The 23242-nt window shown below is 41.7% G+C and overlaps 1 protein-coding gene and 1 long non-coding RNA gene across 4 annotated transcripts in view; both read left to right on the top strand.

Annotated features, from left to right (window-relative positions):
- Positions 1-23242, top strand: part of LOC129814021 (dipeptidyl aminopeptidase-like protein 6) — a 164887-nt gene that overhangs the window by 43374 nt on the left and 98271 nt on the right. Inside the window, exon 1 of one of the 3 annotated variants that reach the window (XM_055866760.1) lies at positions 872-1772. The exons of the other annotated variants lie outside the window; for them this stretch is intronic. Coding sequence (XP_055722735.1) covers positions 1578-1772 — 195 coding nt within the window. The 5' untranslated portion in view covers positions 872-1577. Of the gene's footprint in view, positions 1-871; positions 1773-23242 lie in introns of those variants that run through there. 3 annotated transcript variants of the gene reach the window in all.
- Positions 17853-22535, top strand: LOC129814022 (uncharacterized). Its single transcript, XR_008753219.1, has 2 exons — positions 17853-21797; positions 21892-22535. It is a non-coding gene; the product is annotated as an uncharacterized LOC129814022 (long non-coding RNA).

The raw sequence follows: 23242 nt of genomic DNA on the forward strand, positions 1-23242 counted from the left end.
CTGTGTCACATACACCCCAATACATTATACATTTATACATACATTATACATTTAACAGCATGCACAGACGTACCTGGTTTTCTTTAAATTCCTCACAACTCCATCCTCATAGGTTACAATTCTGACTACTAAAAGGCCACTAGGGCAGGCGAGGAAAGGTATATGATGGTGAAGACTAGCTGGTCTCGCTGTGCTTCTGAGTCACAATAATTAGCTACACACGGTCATTTATACGATATAAGCTCACTGAACGGGTTTGCAGTTGATGTCCATAGCGCAGGTTGACATTTTTGGATGAATCTTGTCATGGAGACAGCTCTACAGAGTGGTCATTAAGTAGCCTAGTCACGGTAATAAAATCAGATTTTAAACCTAACCTCAATCGCACTCCTAACCTTATGCCCAACCTTAAAATAATACCAAAAAGCTCATTTTTTATTTTAGACATTTTTTTACTCTAGGAACATATTAATCTCAACCTGCGTCCAGGGTGCTGTTTATGGCGCTGTCCAGGGTACTGAATCGCACTCAACGCATTCCCAGAGAACGTCAGGTTCAAGTGATTAATACATGCTTTTTGTATCTGGATTCAAGAGGAATGTGTTGACTTCGTGATAGAGATAGCCAAGGCCTTCTAGAGTCAAATGTGGAGAAGAAGCTCAGACAAGTTGAATAAAATACAATGTAGACTATAAACTATAACTGTCATAAACATCGTCCTCTGCTGAATGAGTGTCGTTTCTCATTGAGCCACAGAGAGGCACTCGAGCTCCGTCCTGGATTAACAGTTATTGGGACTGGAATGAACAGAATAACGAAAATATTTTTCCAAATTACATGACTGCTTGTAGCCCATTAGCACATTTGAGACTGGACTATTTAATGACTAATGCAATATTGGATTAAAGGAAATCTTCTCTGCCCCACATTAATGTGCATTATATACAGTATGCTATAGTCTGCGGTGTGTTGTTGAGATAACAGGTTGTGCATAGTCCGTTTACTTCACTTCTCATGCAGAACGCGTCCACCGAGGCGCCACTGGTTCTCGGTGTCCTTCACACATACACACACACCGGGTCTTTCTTGCCGCCAAACAGCTGTTGAAAGTCTAGCAGCCTTTTTAGTTATTTTGATTGGGTACAATTTTCTGAGACTGTATTGAATATCAGATTGGATACCCACAGAGACGGTCTGCAATCGCGCTGTGAGAAGGCATCAACGAATTGAAGAGGGGAACCAACGTGCTCTGAATACAGACACAGACTATTAACGTCCTACTGTAGCCTTGCTCACCGCTCCCTTAGGAAAAAAATACATCCAATCGATCAGAGGACTTGCTGGTTAGGCTATGTTTGTTTTCTAATTCAACCAGGAAAACGTTTTTAGAAGTTATTTTATCGGGATAATTTACATGTTCTCTTTGGAACCATCTCCGCTTTATTCCAGAGGATAAATTGGCCACCCGCTGTCGGATCTCTCCAAAGCGCACAGAAAAGAAGCAGTAGCCTACACTCGTCCCCGTAGAAGAGAGGTTTCTCTTGCTTTGACATGCTGTAGTGTTTTTGACTGGACTTATGGCTTCGCTGTATCAGAGATTCGCCGGTAAGATTAATACGAAGAATTCTTTCCCGCACCCACCTGAGGCCAGCCACCTACTCGGCGGACAGGTAGCGGACGAGGAGAACAACACACGGAAGACCCCGCAGCCCGTGGCCGACGGCAGACCCCATGTTCCCCATCGAAAGAAAAATGCGAGCGAGGAAGAGCGTGTAAGACCTTGCTCTAAACAACTAAACTATTGGTGTAGGCCTATGGATTTGATCATTCAAACCTTCATCTGATAATCGTTGACAACTTTAACAGATCACCTGTATAGCCCCTATCTGCTTTCTATTGTTTGCCCAATCATTTTACTCTAGGCCTAAACTATCATGTTGCTGCAATTATGTTGTTGGTTCACTCTTACCTAAATGGTTTTGCAACTGAAACAGCATGTGCTACCCCGTGATTCTCAGATCAGTAGGCTATGAATTTAGAGCGTCAGATGCTCCACCAGTCAAGGCGTGGTTGCTATTCAAGAAACCTATTGTGTCTGGATGGTTGGCCTTGTGTAGTGTCTGAATAGGCTGTGTCACTTATAGTTGTGATGCTTGCCAACTATAACTGCTTAAAAGTAGCAAAGGGTGGCTACTTTGAAGAATCTCAAATATAAAATCTATTTAGATTTGTTTAACACTTTTTGATTACTACATGATTCCATATGTGTTATTTCATAGTTCTGATGTCTTCATTATTATTCTACAATGTATAAAATAGTAAAGATAAAGAAAAACCCTTGAATGAGTAGGTGTGTCCAAACTTTTGACTGGTACTGTATTTCCACACTGAGGTTGGAATAATATTGTGAACATTATGATAATGCCCTTTTAGCGTAAGAGCTGTTTGAAAAGACTGCCTGAAATGTCAGCCTGTTTTGGTTGGATCCCATAAATTAGTTATTAAACTTAGAGCAATAAGAAAAAGTTCTAAACCTCTTTCTATTTTTATTTCGTTACTATTCAGGCCACTCCCAGACAGTCCTAGCAAAATTCTTGCTTGAGAAATTGCTCTTTGCTAAGAAGCTAATTTTGTTTGTCTTTTACCATTTAAATGTAAAACAAAATCAAAACAATTTTTATTTGTCAAATACACATGGTTAGCAGATGTTAATGCGAGTGTAGTGAAATGCTTGTGCTTCTAGTTTCCGACAGTGGAGTAATATTTAATAATTCCCCAACAACTACCTTATACACACAAATGTAAATGGATGGAATAAGAATATGTACATATAAAACTATATGGATGAGCGGTGGCCTTGCGGCGTAGTTTGAAATACAGTATATACATATGAGAGTAGTAATGTCGGATATGTAAACATTATTAAAGTGGCATTACTTAAAGTGACGAGTGATACCTTTTATTGAATCCATTTATTAAAGTGGCCAGTGATTTGGGTCTGTATGTTGGCAGCACCCTCTCTTAGTGATGGTTGTTTAACAGTCTGAGGGCCTTGAGATAGAAGCTGTTTTTCAGTCTCTTGTTTCGTACTGACCTCGCCTTCTGGATGCTAGCGGGGTGAAAAGGCAGTGGCTTGGGTTGTTGTTGTCCTTGATGATCTTTTTGGTCTTCCTGTGACATCGGGTGGTGTAGGTGTCCTGGAGGGCAGGTAGTTTGCCCCCGGTGATGCGTTGTGCAGACCTCACCACCCTCTGGAGAGCCTTACGGTTGAGGGAGGTGCAGTTGCTGTACCAGGCGGCGATACAACCCGACAGGATGCTCTTGATTGTGCATCTGTAAAAGTTTGTGAGGGTTTTAGGTTTTAGGTGAAAAGAGGTTGAAGAGGCACTGTTGCGGCTTCTTCACCACACTGTCTGTGTGGGTGGGCCATTTCAAATTGTCCGTAATGTGTACACCGAGGAACTTATCTTTCCACCTTCTACTGTCCCGTTGATGTGGATAGGGGGGTGCTCCCTCTGCTGTTTCCTGAAGTCCACGATCATCTCCTTTGTTTTTTGAGTGAGAGGTTGAGTGAGACGTTGAGTGAGAGGTTGTTTTTCCTGACACCACACGCCGAGTGCCCTCAACTCCTCCCTGTAGTCTGTCTCGTCGTTGTTCCACTACTGTTGTGCCGTCTGCAAACTTGATGATTGAGTTGGAGACGTTTATGGCCACGCAGTCATTAGTGAAAAGGGAGTACAGGAGGGAGGGAGGGGGGGGGGGGGGGCAGTCCTTGGTAGCGAGCCATGTCGGTGCCACTGTATTATCCTCAACGTGGGCAAAGAAGGTGTTTAGCTTGTCTGGAAGCAAGACATCGGTGTCCACAATGTGGCTGGTTTGCTTTTTGTAGTTCGTAATTGCCTGTAGACCCTGCCACATGTGTCTGGGCTGTTGAATTGCGACTCCATTTTGTCCCTGTACCGACATTTAGCTTGTTTGATTGCCTTGCTGAGGTAAGAACTACACTGTTTATATTCAGCCATAATCCCCGACCTCATTTCATGGTTGAATGCGATGTTTCGCCCCTTTCAGTTTTGTGCGAATACTGTCATCTATCCACAGTTTCTGGTTGGGGTAGGATTTAATAGTCACAGTGGGTACAACTTTTACAATGCACTTCCTAATAAACTCAATCACAGAGTTTGCATATAAATCAATGTTATTGTCTGAGGCTTCTGGGGAAATGTTCCAGTCCACTTGATCAAAACGATCTTGAAGCGTAGATTCCGATTGGTCAGACCAGCGTTGAATGGTTCGAGTCACTGGAACATCCTGTTTGAGTTTATGCCTACAGAACGGTACGGGGGGTGTCTGGGGCCCTCTAGCGACCGGGGGTCCTAAGCGACTGCTTATGTCGCTTATGCCTGGAACTGTCCCTGCTTGAAACTAATTACAATTAAACATTCTATTTGTAGTTTAGAGGCAAATGAAAACCCAATGTAATCATTCAGTGATTTGGCCTTCTTTTGCAATGTAATGATCTAATCGAAGTTGGCAAGCTTTCATGGGTTCTCGTTTTGCAAGGACTTACATGTGGAGGTCCAATAGATGACTATGCGCTGTAGCCCATATATTGGCTATGTTGAAGACAATTCTGATGTAGTCTTGCTTTGTGTTTTAGCCATAATGATTCTTCAAGGCCACGTTTGCGACGAGGCTCTCACCTTTTTATTGTCCATGGTGATGAAATTGAACACAGATCACATTCCCTGCTTTTGCTAAGGCATTCTTTAGTAGACCTATGCTCATACAGTTTGTTTTAGTTTGTCCTTTTGAAACCGGTGTTGCTCGAATCCCTAAGCTCGAAATGTGCTGACTTGTAGAATGACAATGAGCAGTATAGCCTACGTCTCAGGCGTGAAAATAAAACTTGGATCCTGTGAAGAATTGGCCACCTAAAGTGACTCTTCCAGCTAAGCTGCTGCAAAGTAGGTCTAGCTGTAGCCAGCATAATGAAGGGAATTCAGCATTCGTATCATGCCCAATGACAACTGCTTCATTTAAATGCAAACATTTAGTTCATTTTCACTATAATTTCTGAACAGTTTATGCTCTGTATTATAAAGGCATGTATTTGACATCAGTGTTTATACATTGTTGTTTGAGCTCCATCTGAGTGTCCATCTAATCTCTTTTCTCTCTCCAGAGATAGTGAAGCTGTCAGCATGAGGAGGATGTCTCCTCTGCATTATTGATGTGTATTGTGATGACAAGCAGGGAGGGAGTGAACACACTGCCTCTGTCACTGATACTGTTGACACTGAAAGAAACAACACGAAAGGACACAGCACAGAACTACACAGCACAACACATCACACAAAACGACACCACACGACACCACACAGCACCACACATAGGTGTTAATTACTCTGTGTAATGACATTGTTAGACTGTGTCATGTTCCCCAATGTCCTACTGCAACAATGGTCTCAGCATTTAATGAGTTATATGCTATAGGCCATTCAAATAATAGTAATAGGGTCCGGTTCATATATCTTTCAATTTCAGGATTTTATTGCACTTAACATTTACATTTACATTTTAGTCATTTAGCAGACGCTCTTATCCAGAGCGACTTACAGCAGAGTGCATACATTTTATTACATTTACATACTGAGACAAGGATATCCCTACCGGCCAAACCCTCCCTAACCCGGACGATGCTATGCCAATTGTGCGTCGGCCCACGGACCTCCCGGTTGCGGCCGGCTGCGACAGAGCCTGGGCGTGAACCCAGAGGCTCTGGTGACGCAGCTAGCACTGCGATGCAGTGCCCTAGACCACTGCGCCACCCGCAGTGGTCTAGGGCAACATGGTTAAGGATAGGTGTATTTTTTTTTCTAGGGTTATTTCCAATGTGTAACTAAAAAAACAGAGGAACCATTCTCAGATTGCTATGTTTCCTGTAACATATTTAGGAGTGCACAGCTCACCTTCAGCTCACCTTCAGTCCTCCTGATGTCCCCTGAGGAGTACTGGAGCATGAAATTACCTTTTGCCCCATGAGTTGAGGAGTCTCACGGTTCCTAGGTTGACATTTTGTTTTCTTGACCTCAGTGGGAATTTCAATTTCAATCACGTTTCTTTTCTGAGAGGAAATTCTTCCTTACTCGCAGCAAATTAAATTTGGAATGCAAAGTTTTTTACATTGTAATGTAATTATTATTGGCAGGGGCGCAACTTTGGCTTTAGAAGTGGGGGGGACATAAAACAAAAAGATTATTATGTGTTTTTTGTCCAGTTGCATGAACACTCCAAAACAGCCTTCCTGACCGCTTGGAGGCATCCTCATTGTCCCAAAGCACACCTGTGTCTCGTTTTGTATCACATTCCAATAATAAAATTGGGGGGGATAAGTGAAAGTTGCACCCCTGATTATTGGTGTCCTCAACACTGTAATGCTCACCATCTAACTTATGTACAGATTGTTAACAGCAGTAACCGGATTCTGTGGTACAGTATTATAGATTCCCCTGGGATATCAGCCAGAGTTATTTCTCTCTCATTACCCTCTACTGCTAATGGCAGCCGGGGCTGAAATCCAATAAAGTGACTTTAATTAATCATCGCGGGGCGGCTGTAGTCTAAAATATGGCGACATTTAAAGGATAGTGACCTGTGGTGCAGGTTCCCTTTGTGAGCAGGAGCCATATTGACTTTTCCCGGGTCCCCAGCCAGCCAACAGAGGAACTCAAACACCTCCTACTGTTGAGCTCTTCCTCCCCTGACAATGAAAGGTGACACATGAGTGTGAACTGTGCAGGAGACCTTGGTATCTCATGACAGAGAGTTGTCGATTTGATTCATACATGTTTACTTAATTTTGAGTTGTCGATATGATTCATAGATGTTTACTTAATTTTGAGTTCCTTGTATTTTATTTTAATCGAATCACCTGATAGGCTAGGACATTGTTAAGCTTGGTGTGGGGCACTGGAGAGTATGGTGTGCTGTGGGAATTCTTGAACACTTATTTTAACTGACAATAAGATAACATTCAATTAGACACATTTTTGCTACTTTTGTGGCAATTATGTTGGTAATTACTATTGTGCACTGACACATTTACTGTAAACCCATGCTCACCTATAATGGGTAATTTATCACAATAGAAGGTCTGACCTGATCCATTTGGCTGTGCCATTCAGCACAGCCTTGGGAAGCTTTTCTCCTTGTATTCCTCACATTTCAATTGAAAGCCAAACATAATGTTGAAATGTGAAACCAGGTTTTTATAGTAGAAGAGCAGTTTTATTTTTAACTAATTATCACATCTGAGTTTACAAAAGAGTATTTTTCCCTCGTTGAGGAAAACACAAGTCACTGCCACTCATGTGTGTCCTGAAAATAGAGGAAAGGCAGAAGTATGAAACAGCATGGATAGTTTGCTACAAAGGCTGTCTTTCCGGGGACTCACATTTGTTAGGTTATTCTCCCTGACTCAATTCTCTCTCACTTGAGATGATATGAGTGATTGGGTTTATGCTTATTTCTCAGTTTAAAAACGTTTTAGATTAATATTGCATGCTATTGCAAGCTTTTGTCAGATGTGCTTTCTTGCTCAAAACATTAAATAAAAATGATTAAAAAAGATTCAGATTAAATGATATCATACAATTATTTTTTGTTGTTGATCAAAATAAAAGCCAGTGAAATCTAATCAAAGACGACCCTGTCCTAGTAGCTACATTGTTCTGTTATGGTGTCCTGTACTCAGCTTGTCTGGTACTGAGTTGGCTTCACAGGAGGTTGGTGGCACCTTAATTGGGGAGGATGGGCTCGTGGTAATGGCTGGAGTGGAATGAGTGGAATGGTATCAAACACATTCCATTAGCTCGGTTCCAGACATTATGAGCCATCCTCCCCTCAGCAGCCTCTACTGGTTGGTGTGGGAGTTCAAAGGGTGTGATAACACCCTGTGTACATGATTGAAGTGTGATATGTGTCATTGAGATGGATACTGGTACTCTGGTTGGTAGACCAGGGCATCCTCATCTAGCTGGGTGATTCTCACGAAATCTTGGTTTCAAAGATTTCAAACATGAAATCTTTAAAAAGACATGCATCAACAAATGTCCTTTTTAGGCATTAATAACAAGGTCTGAAGTGTTTGTGAGCATTCATTTTAAAATATTTACTGACAATTGAACACCTTTTTGAACATATTTTCCAAAACATGTCCTTAAAAATCTCATTACCGCAATGGACTGAAAACGTCAAGACCATTAGGAAAGCTAATACATTTTCAATTTTTTTAATTGATTATTAACAGTCATGCACAGTTACTTGAAAGTCTGAAATAATATATATTTTTTAATGACATTTTTTTGTTGATTTTGACTGATTTCTCTCATTACTGCAACACCTTCCGCAATCTACAACCTAATATTTTTGATATTTCATTGAAACCTGACATATTTTCAAACTTGTGGCAAGCGTGCATTTAAAATCAAACTACTATTTTTCCTTTCATTAAATGAACATAAAATTAACACCTGTTGCGGTAATGATACATAGGTTTCGGAAATGAGGCTGATGATTTCGGTAATGATAATAAGTATACTAAGACTGAGGTATGGTTAAAATCATTACATTTAATGTAGAAAATAAATTAGATCATATTGGCACAATCATGATTCATGTTCAATCAATTTAATTTTGCAGTGCTTCAAAAGTACATAACATACATAGGCTAAAAACAGAGAACACATAAAAACAACACATATACAAAAATATTAGAACAGCACATGTCATCGTCACTACACACACTGGCCTGTATAGTGTCCCATGCAGCTTCTTTATCTTCAAGCCAAAGTTTTCATGTGTTTTGCAAGCACATATTTCTCTGTCTGTAACTCTTTGCTGGCCAATCCAAAATGGCTTAAATTTAAGGAATTGAGCCTTGAAAAGGTTGTGCATTCTCAGACAGAAATCTTCTATGAAGATTTGCCATAGTGTCTGTTAATTAAGGCTCTCTCACAGCATATCTGGCCCTTTTACTGAATTTCTCTGGATTTCCCATTTATTACAGTGGAGACTTCATCTTGAAGTAGGAAGCAGCTAACACCTTTGCGCGTTAGTCTTCTCTGGCTGTTATTGGGTAATGTTCTCTGATGACCTCTCTTTGTAGTTTTCATCTGGACCTCTCTGCCTTTCATGTTGACAATTACCTGCTTCCTCTAGGCCATCATCTCAAGTCTTTTCAGTAATTTCTTTAGGTTGACCATCTCTTTGGTCCTCTCCAGCAGCTTCTCTTCTGTGTAGTGCAACTTTGACCTCCATTTTGATAATGTTTTCTTTCTTCTGTTCCTCTTTTTGTGTGATTCCTTTGGGGTAGATGTCTTCATTGGTCCTGGTGTCTGTAGAGATGTCTCTCTTCTTTTAGGAGTTGAGTTGATGGCAGGGACATTTACCTGCTGAGGTGAGAATGGCTGTCCTCTTGGGGAGGCTGTGTCTTCTTGAAGATTTTGAATAACTTCTTCATTTTGCTTTTTGAACATGTTGAAGTGTATCATCTTCCTGGCTTGATGGTGTTATGTCCAATACAGCTCTTAGCTGTTTCTTTCTTCTGTAATATCTTTTTGAGTTTTCCCGCCACTGTTTTTTCTTCTTTTCATGTTGCTTCTTTGTCAGATCTTGAGTTTTCTTGATTTTACAATTTTGCTTTCATTTCTGATATCTGGAAATGGGAAAGAAGCATGATATGAAATGAGCATGTCTCAAAACATGGGAAAAATCTTACTGTTATGGACACGTCATCCTATAGTAGAGACTGAATGGCTTACTGACCGTGTGTGTGTGTGCACGTGTGTGTGCCCGTGTGTGCATCCTACAGTAGGGACTGAATGGCTTACACTTGCTGACTGTGTGTGGACATCCTATAGTATAAACAAAATGGCTTACTGATTGTGTGAGAGCGTGTGTGTGTGTGTGTGTGTGTGTGTGTGTGTGTGTGTGAGAGCGTGTGTGTGGTGGATGTGTGCGCACGCATGTGTAGACTTCCTAACACTGTAGGGTATTGACTTCCTATAGACGCTGTATGGGGGCATAGGCTTCCTATAGACTATATATGCTAATTACTCTTGCTGTAACCTCTCCAACCCCCAACCTCTCTGTCCTTCCTTCTGTACACTTCCAGCAGTTCTGGGTTGGTGTAAACTTTTTCTCTGAATTTTGTAAGCCTTCGCTAAAGCTTTATTTTTGTCACTTGCTGACTGTCTGCAATTTAACAGGACATAAAGCAAAATATCAACAGTTAGTAAATAATATTTCAATTAATAGTTCATTATATTTAAAAATATAGTCTGTATGATTAAATTCTCATTACCGAAACAGTTCTCTCTACCGCAACTGGACTTAAATTGCAGGGGTAAGTGAGAATGGTGTTGCGAAGGATGAGGAACCGTAGCATGTTATGCTAACAATAGAGAAGACATTATGTCTAAGCAAAAAAAAAATCTCAATGTACATAATTAGACATTAATGAAGTATATTTTCATTGAAAATGTTAAATCTAACGTTTTTCTAAATGTGGAAAACTACCTGTATCAGTAATGATAATCAATACTGTCGTGTACACAGTATGACAAGCGAATGTTTAACTTTTAACTGGAGAAATATAAAGAGATTTGTTTACCTGGTAGCCATCTTGATGGTACTGGCAGATGTGTTGCTTCATTCAAAATCAAACTTTATTTAAAATTCTCTGTGTGTGTGTGTGTAAAATGTTATGGAGGATGAGAACATCAGTCATGGATACTTCAGATTTTTTCATTATTATTATACATGATAATTCAGTTAATAATTGTTCTGTCATTTGATAACATCTATTAGAAAATCCATTAATTTTTTTCTGAATATCTTCATTTTACTCTGTTTAAATTACAACAACATACATTCAGACAGAGCTGGACGCGTTGCGGTAATGAGAATTTCAGCAGAAAATGCAATAAAATACAAAATGAATGAATTCCTATGTTGAAATGACTCTTTGTGCAAGGTAAAGAACATTATTATGATATTTTGTTACGTTACTAAATTACATGTTTTATATTTAAAATCATTACTGCCATGGTATTTTAATGGTTTCATGAGAATGACCCAGCTCCATCTGCCTGTTAGTCAGAGAATACAATACACTTCTGCTGGTCTGTTCTGCTCTGAGGACCCACCCTTGCCTGTCCAGCCAGCTGTACATTTTGGTCTGGATAGAAGCTACTTTAAGGACACACTCTAGATTTGTGCAGTCAGCCCTGAATCAAGCTTGGCCCAGATCCCAGGCATCACTCTAGTGTTAGGAGGGACAACGTTAGGATATCATCAGGGTCTGCAGGACCAGCTAAACCAAATAGGGGTGAGTTTTTCTTCAACAAATGACATTTGTCAAAGGAAGCACTTTACTATTCTAGGAGTGGCTTGAGTCTGGGTTGTCGAGGGAAATAAAATAAAGCAAAGCTTTCAGGAAACACGCCTGAATGACAAACAATGCATTTAGGAGTATTTTTGGCATGTATGGATTACAGACAGGCCAGGCAGGGTACATGCCCAGATTGGGACCTCCATTGGTTTTGTTGGAATGTTTGAGTTTAAGAACACAGAATTAGCCATGGCAAAATGCGTAGATTTGTAGCAAATTAGCTTTCACACTGAAACATTTCTCTCAGATCCATGGAAATTAGCTGGAAAATGTTGTAATGACTGGAATGGAATAAATGGAACGGTATCAAACACATCAAAGATATGGAAACCACATGTTTGACTCCGTTCCATTAATTCCATTCCAGCCATTACGATGAGCCTATCCTCCCATAGCTCCTCCCACCAGCCTCCACTACTGGAGCCATCTGTATACAGTTGAAATCGGAAGTTTACATACAACTTAGCCAAATACATTTAAACTCAGTTTTTCACAATTCCTGACATTTAATCTGAGTAAAAAAAAATTCTAAGTGGTGATACTAATTGACCTACGACAGGGACTTTTTGCTGGGATTAAATGTCAGGAATTGTGAAAAACTGAGTTTAAATGTATTTGGGTAAATTGTATGTAAACTTCCGACTTCAACTGTATCTATCTAATAGAACTCGGAGTTTTCTTTAATGGAAGCTTCTTTAATTTCAAACCTGTAAAGTGTGGTTTACCGCAGGGCAGCCCTTTAGGCCCTCTACTCCTTTCTATTTTTACCAATGACCTGCCACTGGCAATTAACGAAGCATGTGTCTCCATGTTTGCTGATGATTAAACCATATGCGCATCAGCAACCACAGCTAATGAAGTCACTGAAACCCTTAACAAAGAGTTGCAGTCTGTTTTGGAATGGGTGGCCAGTAATAAACTGGTCCTGAACATCTCTAGAACTTAAGTTCTAGACCTCAGCTGAATCTGATAATGAATGGTGTGGCTGTTGACCAAATTACTTGGCGTTACTTTATATTGTAAACTGTCATGGTCAAAACATATAGATTTAATGGTTGTAAAAATGGGAAGAGGTCTGGTCCTAATAAAGAGATGCTATGCTTTTTTGACACCACACCCCAAAAAGTTCTGCAGGTTCTAGTTTTGTCTAATCTTGATTATTGTCCAATCGTGTGGTCCAGTGCTGAAAGATCTAGTTAAGCTGCAACTGGCCCAAAACAGAGCGGCACGTTTTGCTCTTAATTGTAATCAGAGGGCTGAAATAAATACTATGCATGCCAGTCTCTCTTGGCTAAGAGTTGAGGAGAGACTGACTGCGTCGCTTCTTCTTTTCATAAGAAACATTAACGTGTTGAAAATCCAAAATTGTTCCCATAGTCAACTTACACACAGCTCTGACACACACTCTTATCCCACCAGAAATGCCACCAATGGTCTTTTCACAGTCCCCAAATCCAAAACTAATTTAAGAAAGTGTATAGTATTATATAGAGCCCTAATTGCATGGAACTTCCTTCCGTCTCATTTTGCTCGAATAAACAGCAAACCTGGTTTCAAAAAACAGATAAAGCAACACCTCGCGACACAACGCCTCTCCCCTATTTGACCTAGATAGTTTGTGTGTATGCATTGATGTGTAGGCTACTTGTGCCTTTACATTTTTCTTAATGTAGATCTGTCTGTGACCTGTTCTTGTCTATTGATGTTCTGTATTATGTCATTCTGTATTATGTTTCATGTTTTGTGTGGACACCAGGAAGAGTAGCTGCTGCTTTTGCAACAGTTAATGGGGATCCTAATAAAATCCCCAAATCCCAAATACCAAATCAGTGTGTGGAAGCCAGAAGATGCTAAATGTGTTTATGTTAATTAACGGTAAATTACTGTGAGAACGGCAGGTATTTTCTTGACAATCACCGGCTGATTAAATTTTGTGACTGCTACAGCCCTACGCCTGGCATCTACCACCATACTCCGCTCAAAGGCACTTAAATCTTTTGTCTTGCCCATTCACCCTCTGAATGGCACACATACACAATCCATGTCACAATTGTCTCAAGGCTTAAAAATCCTTCTTTAACCTGTCTCTTCCCCTTCATCTACACTGATTGAAGTGGATTTGACATCAATAAGGGCTCCTAGCTTTCACCTGGATTCACATGGTCAATTTATGTCACGGAAAGAGCAGGTGTTCATAATGTTTTGTACACTCAGTGTATGTCTCTGGTACACTACAGGTATGTGGACCAGAGACAAAGGTATGTGGACACTTGCTTGTCAAGCATCTCATTCCAAAATCATTAATATGGAGATGGTCCACCCTTTGCTGCTATAACAGCCTCGCCTCTTCTGGGAAGGCTTTCCACTAGATGTTGGAACATTGCTGTCGGGACTTGCTTCCATTCAGCCACGAGCATTAGTGAGGTCGGGCACTGATGTTGGGAGATTAAGCCTGGCTCGCAGTCACATTTACAATTCATCCCAAAGGTGTTCGATGGGGTTGAGGTCAGGGCTCTGTGCAGGCCAGTCAAGTTCTTCCACACTGATCTCGACAAACCATTTCTGTATGGACCTCACTTTGTGTATTGTCATGCTGAAACAGGAAAGGGCCTTCCACAAACTGTTGCCACGAAGATGGAAGCACAGAATCGTCTAGAATGTCATTGTATGCTGTAGCGTTAAGATTTCCCTTCACTGGAACTAAGGGGCCTAGCCTGAACCATGAAAAATAGCTCCAGACCATTATTCCTCCTCCACCAACCTTTACAGTTGGCACTATGCTGCATTGGGGCAGGTAGTGTTCTCCTGGCAGTCCAATGGCGGTGCTCTTTACACGACTCCGGCATTGCGCATGGTGATCTTAGGCTTGTGTGCGGCTGCTCGGCCATTTCATGAAGCTCCCAACGAACAGTTCTTGTGCTGACGTTGCTTCCAGAGACAGTTTGGAACTCTGTAGTGAGTGCTGCAACCGAGAACAAGCTCTTCAGCACTCTGTGGTCCAGTTCTGTGAGCTTGTGTGGCCTACCACTTTCCGGCCGTTGTTGCTCCTAGACGTTTCCACTTCACAATAACAGCACTTACAGTTGACCGGGTCAGCTCTTGCAGGGCAGAAAGTTGAGGAACTGACTTGTTGGAAAGATGGCATCTTATGACGGTGCCACATTGAAAGTCACTGAGCTCTTCAGTAAGGCCATTCTACTGCCTATGTTTGTCTATGGAGATTGCATGTGCTCGATTTTACACACCTGTCATCAACATTTGTGGCTAAAATAACCGAATCCACCAATTTGAAAGGGTGTCCACATACTTTTGTGTATATAATGTATATCCATCCAGGCCGTGCTTCTTGTTAGAAAGAACATGCAGTGTATTATAGCAGCCTGCCACCCATAGAAGTAGACTGACTACATGTAGTAAATCTATTCTATGCTAATATAATATATGCGGCCACCAAGGCCATCTCCTCCTCACCACACCATAGCTTCTTCCTCAGCCAGGACCTCCTGCTCTGCGTTGCTATGGTTTCAAAGGTGGAAAGGGTGAAGCATAATCTCTTCTCACACGTTGTTGCTTGCTTGCTGCCGTTTGATTGCCATCTGGAGATGACACAGCATGCACATGCCCCTACCAGCAGCAGGCCACTCAATTAAACCATGATGGCTGATGTCACGTCTGTCATTGTATGCTTCGGCCTACAATGGCAGTTGGCTTTCTTCTCCTTTGACGATCAGGTCTAGATGAAAGCCCAAACTGGGCCTATTCTCTGTTTTCTGGAGGCAGCATAAAAACACAAATCCTTTTCACCTCCTAGTCCTAAAGGGTCTGTTAATCTGGACACCCTGTATGTCTGTCACTGAGTATCTATCAACCTGTTCCCTGGTCCTGCTGCCCGACTCGTGAGGCCTCTCCTCTCAACAGGCCATCCATCTGCTCTGCCATGCCCACACCTCTCAAAGGTCTCTCTGTCTCTGTCTCTGTCTGTCTGTCTGTCTGTCTGTCTGTCTGTCTGTCTGTCTGTCTGTCTGTCTGTCGACACCATGCCATCTATCGACCCGCTCCTCTATGGGCTTGTCTTTCAACAGCACATCAACATGGACCCAGCATAGTGGCGCTGCCTTAGCCTGAGTCCCAGATCTGTCTGTGCTGTCTTGCCAACACCTATGCCATTGTCACGACAATGAAACATATTTCGGACAAAGGATAGCGCTGCCTTCCTGCGTCTGTTCTCACTCTACTGGTAAACAGACTTGTCTTCACCATACTGCTGTTACAGTGTTTGCATTAGGACATGGTCAATAATTGCTTGTTGAGGATAGTATTCTGGCAACTGATAGTCGTTGGTGAATGTTGATTCCGTTTGCCTTTTTGGTGAATTGCCTTTTTGGTGAATTGCCTGTTTGCACTGAAATTTGGTCACCTTTCTATTTACTGTAATCTGTCGATCACCTGAGTATGTGCTTTTTCATCTTAGAAGGGAAGCAATATTTTGTCTTGCTTTGTAATGCAGATTTAGTAGACTTTATTACACAACATGGCCTTAGCATGGCCTTATTATCCTTTCCTGATATTCTCATTGACTCAGAGACGCTGTTAGCTGAAGTTAGACCGTTATCTGATTAAATATTCATAGTGGTTGATAGAATATGTTCTTTTGTCAGCACTGGTCTGGTCTGACTCTTTTCTCTTTTCTGTGGCAGTACAGTAACTCCCCCTGAAGCACACATTCACCCCCGGCATCTGCATCTCCCACAGGAGCAGACTCACTCCACCTTGCTGTATACATCACCAGGGATCTTAAACCTCTCTGTCACTTTAGAAACTCTCTCTTGCTCCTTTTCCCTCATTCTTATATTTCTCTCTCTCTCTCTCTGTCTGTCTGTCTGTCTGTCTGTCTGTCTGTCTGTCTGTCTCTGTCTCTGTCTCTGTCTCTGTCTCTGTCTCTGTCTCTGTCTCTGTCTCTGTCTCTGTCTCTGTCTCTGTCTCTGTCTGTCTGTGTCTCTGTCTGCCTGCCTGTCTGTCTGTCTGTCTGTCTGTCTGTCTGTCTGTCTGTGTCTCTGTCTGTGTCTCTGTCTGTCTGTGTGTCTGTCTGTCTCTGTCTCTGTCTGTGTGTCTGTCTCTGTCTGTGTGTCTGTCTGTGTGTCTGTCTCTGTCTGTGTGTCTGTCTGTCTGTTTGTGTCTCTGTCTGTCTGTCTCTGTCTGTGTGTCTGTCTGTCTGTCTGTCTCTGTCTGTGTCTCTGTCTGTCTGTCTGTCTGTGTGTCAGACAGTGCAGGTAAATATTTGGCTAAATATAACTCTCTTTATTTACATCTCCTGCATGTTCCCATTTCCTGTCCTCTTGAACTGAAATCTCAGTTTAGTTTCTGGAAGTTTAGACATGGATGACAGTTCAGTTGTCTGGGAGATGTCTTCTTTTAGAGGAAGTATTATTGGCAAAAGCTTAGCTTGCTGGTGATCAGAATGTCTAACAGAAGAAAGTAACTACAGAAGCCTGTTGTTCTGAACTTAACATGATTTGCTCGGCACCAATGCAATGTCTGATGAAAAGGGGATGTATCTTGCTTTGAAAGCAATGATGTATATAAACAGCATTGTTTGAAAGGTGGTAAACTGTGATTTTATGCACATGCTTTGTGTCAAGGCGATAATTTATTTATCTCGGATGACCGAGAGATACAAAGGCATTGCAGCTAAAGCGGTTGCCTCTCCATTCCATGCAATACATAAACTTGGCAACTAGAGGCTCTCATGTTCCAGCCAATATCATCAACCAACTTGGAGAAAGGTAGCTAGACACACTGGCAAGATGGGTAAGGAGGCATGGAGATAAATAGGCATGGAGCAGGTAAGCTGATAGAAATACAGAAAGGAAGAGGTAGTCTTATAACTAGTAACACATGAAGGAGTAAGGCAAAGACTGACCACATCAATCCATCACCTAAAAAGCATCTCTCCATAAATAACAAGAATGTAAAATAGACCCAAAATTCCTGCCTCTGTGCTCATTGAGATTTCTACTGCCGCTGGGAGAGACAGACCAGCCTGACCTGAAACAAGCCACCTGACAAATACAAAATTGCCAAGCGTCAACTGCCAAGTTAAATGTATTGCAGATTAATTAAATGTGGGAGAGCACAGTTTTTATACAGCAGGGACCAGAATGTTAACTGCTTCTCTCTTCCAATATATTTGGGTCTGAGTCCCAAATTGCTGCCTATTCCATTTGGGACAGACCCAGGGAGACAAGACAGGTCCAGCCAGGGGCTTCGTCCTAAATGGCACCCTTTTCCTTATACAGTACGCTACTTTTGACCAGATCCCTATGGGTCCTGGTCAAAAGTAATGAGCTAAATAGGGAATAGTGTGCTATTTGGGACAAAGCCTGGGTTTTTCCTGAGATGAGAGCAGGTAGGCAGAAGTAATCCGTTGTGTCACACCGGCAAGTTCTCTTATCGACCCTGCCATGATAGCACCACAGCTCCGGGACTACACACCCACCGAGGGCAGAGAGGGCTGCATCAATACTGGCACAAAGAAGTTCCAGGTCGCCTACTGCATCAATTAAACAATGTGCTCAATGTACATCAAGGAAATACAGTTCCCGATGATATGTTGCACACTCTATTTATATACAATGGCATATAATACAGCACACATTCTCTGTATGTATTTTTCGGGACATATTTGCTCATTTGACTCCATTTCACTCTCTCTCTCTCTCTCATAAGTAACCATGTTTAGACTCGGTGGCACTGCAGGTTACTCATAGTCGGTTGAGTCTACAAGGCAGAAGGAAGAGCTGTCTCTCCTCTCTCTGCTCCAGTCTTCTCACCACTCGTCTCCTCTGTACCTTGCTGATAAATTAGACACGAGGGAGTTATTCAGGTTGCATCCCCAAGTCTTTTTGTCTGCATTAAAGCCTTACAGGGAAGAGAAACTGGAACTACTCCTAGACCTTGAATCAGATTTGACTCTGTCTCCATCTGTTGGTTAAACTCAGAATGCTTGGGTAGACCTTACTGTAGGTTAGCTGCCTAATTATTAGGGATGTGACAAATTTACAATTGTTCTCTATGTTTAAACTGCATTTTTTAAATAGTTTAAACGATAAGAGAAAATCATAAAATTACGTGGATGCCCAATTCAGATATGATCCTGCGTATGACCGCTAGGGGGCAGTGCAGTTCAATCTTCCTCAGTCCTGGCTAATTATCAGACAGCGCTCATCTTACTGCTGTCCCCCACCCACTCACCAACGATAGTAGTTAATGCTGTTTTAGGTTCCTTTCCTCCATGTTCTCAGTTGTCAGTACATGGGACGTCATGTCCCACTTCTCATCAGTGTGATGGCTCATTGCAGTTATGTAGGACAGCGTGTTCATAGACATCCAACAGTCTGTTGTTATTGCCACGTATGGTATTTTAGAGTTCGCGCTTTGTATATGCAGAGCAATCATTGTACAATTTCTCCATCCAGGCCGTCACGCTTTTTCAACATGGCATCTTGTAGTCTGGTTCTAGATATGCTATCAGAGCAGTGAAGCCAACTGTTAACAACGATGACGTGCAGAGCGATTTATATCAGTGGCAAATAATTTGAAAAGATGCATAGGTCCTCCTACTAACGTTAGTGCTGTAGAATTAGGTATTTGGTTTATCTATATGATCGGGATCTGTTAGTGGTAGTTTTGTGGTCACTGCACTGTGGTTTGAATTTTGTAAAAAAATAAATATATTGTTTAGTTTTTTTCCTAACTGTTAATGATCCCAATGTCATTTAAATGTTCATACCTCTACTAATTATACTTTAATATTAATGAATGAGTCTTTTTTGCAGAAGGCTTGTAACAGGTGGCTCAATGTTTCTCTCTCATGGTGCTAGAGCGTGAGCTCTTTTTTATGCATATCCATACAGAAACAAGTTTTGTCCGGGCTCTGTGTATCTGAGTCCTTTAGCTGCATGTAGCCTACATGTACATTCTCCTGGCAGTTGCTCTGTTTTCACTTCAGCCCCGGTTCCTCCTCCCAGGCAGCAGCAGAGCTTCAAGCTTCATGGATACATAGACCACACAACTTTCAGGACAGCAGAGCAGATTGCTTTTCCCTGTTCAGGGAGTCTAGTGGCTGTACCTCTGGTCTCCTGATGTTGTGTCTGAGACTCACATGGAACTAGCCGAGAGAGATATAAAGTAGATCAGGGTTCCCCAACTGGCGGCCCGTGGGTGGTTTTATTTGGCTCCCAAGTTTTCTGAGCAAATCTTTTTTTTTTCATTGTTGGACATAGACTGTGAAATCAGCTCCAAGTGATTGTAGTTTTGGAAATCTGTTTCCAGGTATTCCCACAAATAATACAGAGACACATGATTGTATAGAAATGTAAGCAAGGTTTGAAATTGTATTTTTTTGTCAAACGTTATATCTGTTTGGGCTTCTTGCACTCTACAAATTATTTGTATGATCCAGCCCCCGACCATCCGCCCAAGAACAAAATGTCCCGTGGCTGAATCTAGTTAATGATCCCTGGAGTAGATAATGATTGCCTCATTTTAGAAGAGGATGGGTGGTGGGGAGAGATGAAACTCAGAATCGTGATTTCCCATTCTGGAAAACCAGCAACCCCTCGGAGTGAGCCCCACAGAGACAGAAAACAGATCTGACATGATTGATGTTCATCCTGCTCCCCAGATTGGTTGTCAAATCATGAGAATATAATAACTCTATTGCTGGATGAGTTCATCTAAATCTCCCCAGTCTGCACTCATACTGAACTATGGTCTATTTCAATACAGGATGAAGTCTGTGTTGATAGCATGAGAACAGATGGCATTTTTCTACCTGTTTGGTTCCGCTGATGTGTCCAACTGGCTTGTGACCAAACTGGCAAGTTAGTGTGTGAGTAATGTAACTGTGCTTGGGCCAAAAGACTGTCTAGACCCCTCAAACTCAACTCTGGTCCTCGAAGCCAGTTCCACTGCTTTTTTAAATTGTTCCCCTCTAATCACAGTATTATTTAGACATGGGACACCAGGTGGGTGCAATTAAGTATCAGGTAGAACAGAAAACCATCAGGCTCCGGACCTCATAGGGTAAGCGTTGAATACCATAGAATTAGGAATTTGAATACTAATGGAAATGAATATTCTTATGATGGAATAAATGTCAGCTATTTTGGTCAGGGATTTGGCCAACCATGGTTGCCACTGCTGTGATAAGATATTGTGTCAAATAATACATTTTACGAATTCATCTGCACTTTATACAACTGATGGGTCTAATCCTGAATGCTGATTTTAGTTTTTTATAAACGCATTCCAGTGTCTATTCCACAAGTTACCACCAGCTTAATCTATAACGTTGAGATGCCTATTTCCTCTGTTCCATTTCACTGCGCAATCCACTGTCTCATAAATCCTGCCAGGTCATTTATAAACTTGATCTCCACTATAGAAAGCATCTAGACATTATCTCCCATTTCTTTTAGACTAGCATTTGGTTTTCAACAGTGGAGATTTGTATAAAACTTGCAGTCTGTCTCTTCGACGTTTGTAACATTGTTTCAATGTTCAAATTCGATCTCCAGCTGTCCCATATAAAGTGAACGTGTCCGAATGAGACAGACAGCACATTGAGCTGGTTGTCATAGCAACATACAACACTTTTTGTTCAGTTGACTGGCTAAATCGATAATTGTTGCGAAAACTAAAATGGATGAGTGGAACATTTCTTTTGATATTTTCGGCGGCATAATTATGGATGAATGGGAGAAAGAGTACCTAGGCATACAGATTTGGGAGATACTGCATTGAATGACCTAAAGAAAAGCCGCTATGAAGAAAACGCAGTTACGAATACAAACTGGACTGTGCGGTGCTTCGAGGGCTGGCAAGCAGAAAATAAAAAAGTTGTTGACTTCAAAACTGTCACTAAGGAAGAGTTTAACATCCTTCTCTGACAGTTTTATGGAAATGTACCAAATGGGAAGGGGGAGCAGTACAGCATAAGTAGCTACCTGGCACTCCGGAGTGGGCTCAACCGGTTTCTAAATGACCCACCCATCAGTCGCAGCTGTTGCCTTATGAAGGACACTGAATTTACCATTTCTGGGCAACATCAAACAGCTAAGATGGCAAGGAAAAGATATCACAAACAGCCACCCTACCATCACCGATAAGGACATGGCCCAGCTCTAAAACTCCCAGGCTCTGAACCCCGGTACAACAAGGGGTCTGGTCCAGAAAGTGTGGTTCAACCCCCAGTTACATCTGGGTCAAGATGAAAAGAGAGGAACAGACAACTAAAGCCCACCTCATTCCTTGTTAAAAAAACAGCCGAGAACGTTCTAAGGTATGTTGTTCATAGCCTGTTTGTGTTATTTCTAAGCTGCACTCGTAATAGGCTACTGGAAAACAATATTATAACAACGCATTCTCTCTCTCAGATACTCCACTCTCACATATAACGAGGCCTCAAGGAATCATCTGGACCCAAGGGAGAGAGGCAGGGAGTCCAAGAGGAGATTCATGTTCGAGCAGCCAGGGAACCCACTATGCCCGGTGGCATCACTGGAGAAATATCTATCGAAATGCCCAGAGAACGCCCTTGCATTTTTATCTTCACCCAAGGAGAGGAGAGTGTATCGGGGACTCGATCTGATACACGTCAGAGCCGATGGGAGTGAACTATCTGGCACTTCTACCCAAGATCTGCAGGGCAGCGGGAACAACTGCATACACAAATCACAGCATCAGGTCCACGACAGTCCAGAAACTGGCCAATACTGGTCTAGAACTAAGGGAGATTACGAAGCGAAGGTTCGCTACTGGCGTCCCTCACTGACAGACAGAAAACGCTGGAGCAACATCCTTGCAGAAAACAAAGAGAACACTGCAGCATCATCAACACCTAAAAGGCTGAAGCAAGGCAGCAGAAGTAGTAGCACAGACTCTACAGATATTTCAACCAGTGCACCGTCCAGGGGAACGTACAGATAAATGAGACATACAATAAGTAGTTTTAGCTATCTCAGCTGTGGTGGATAAGAGTGATTGTATGGTTTCATTTATAAAAATCAGCTCAAACGAATGTCGTGGATTGTCTTTCTTTTGTCTGAACAGTGTCCTGACAAGCGAGCACATTTTCTCTGCCAGGCAAAAGCGTGCATCATTAGCTCATTGTTATGGATGTATCCAAATAAATCTAACTAGAAAACAGTTACTGCTGTTATTCTGGCTGCACTTTTTGACGTGACTGTAAGTTAGCCGTAATTGGCTAGCTAGCATGCAAGGGATAAGATTGTTGCCAGCCAGTATGGCAATTGAACATTTAGAACGAATGACTGGGTCGCGTTCATAGATACAGAACAAAAAGACTAAACGACTGGGTCGCGTCTCTGGCAACCGCTAGAACGAATATCCAGTCGGCTTGGGTAGCAACCCTAGATTTGTGTCGGGACTATATCTTGTGGAAAGATGAAATAGTATGAATAAATTAATCAAAATAATGTTTTTAATGAAAACATGTCAACCATTATTTGAATATGTTGGTTATCCATTGTATAAAGTGATAATGACTTTGTCTCGGGCCTATATACACCCGTGCCAATATATACTCCAAACACCTCCAGACACCGGCTTCTCTGCATTATCACTTAAGTATGTTTGTTAGCTAGCCAGCCAGATTCAGAGAAATGATTCCAAGCATTTCTTCAAATGAACTGCCAATATGCCAACATTCCATTCAAACAATGCAGTCAATCCACAGCCATACACTGGCTGAAATCAGTTAAGGAC

The sequence above is a fragment of the Salvelinus fontinalis genome, chromosome 17, assembly GCF_029448725.1.
Source record: "Salvelinus fontinalis isolate EN_2023a chromosome 17, ASM2944872v1, whole genome shotgun sequence".
NCBI lineage: Eukaryota > Metazoa > Chordata > Actinopteri > Salmoniformes > Salmonidae > Salvelinus > Salvelinus fontinalis.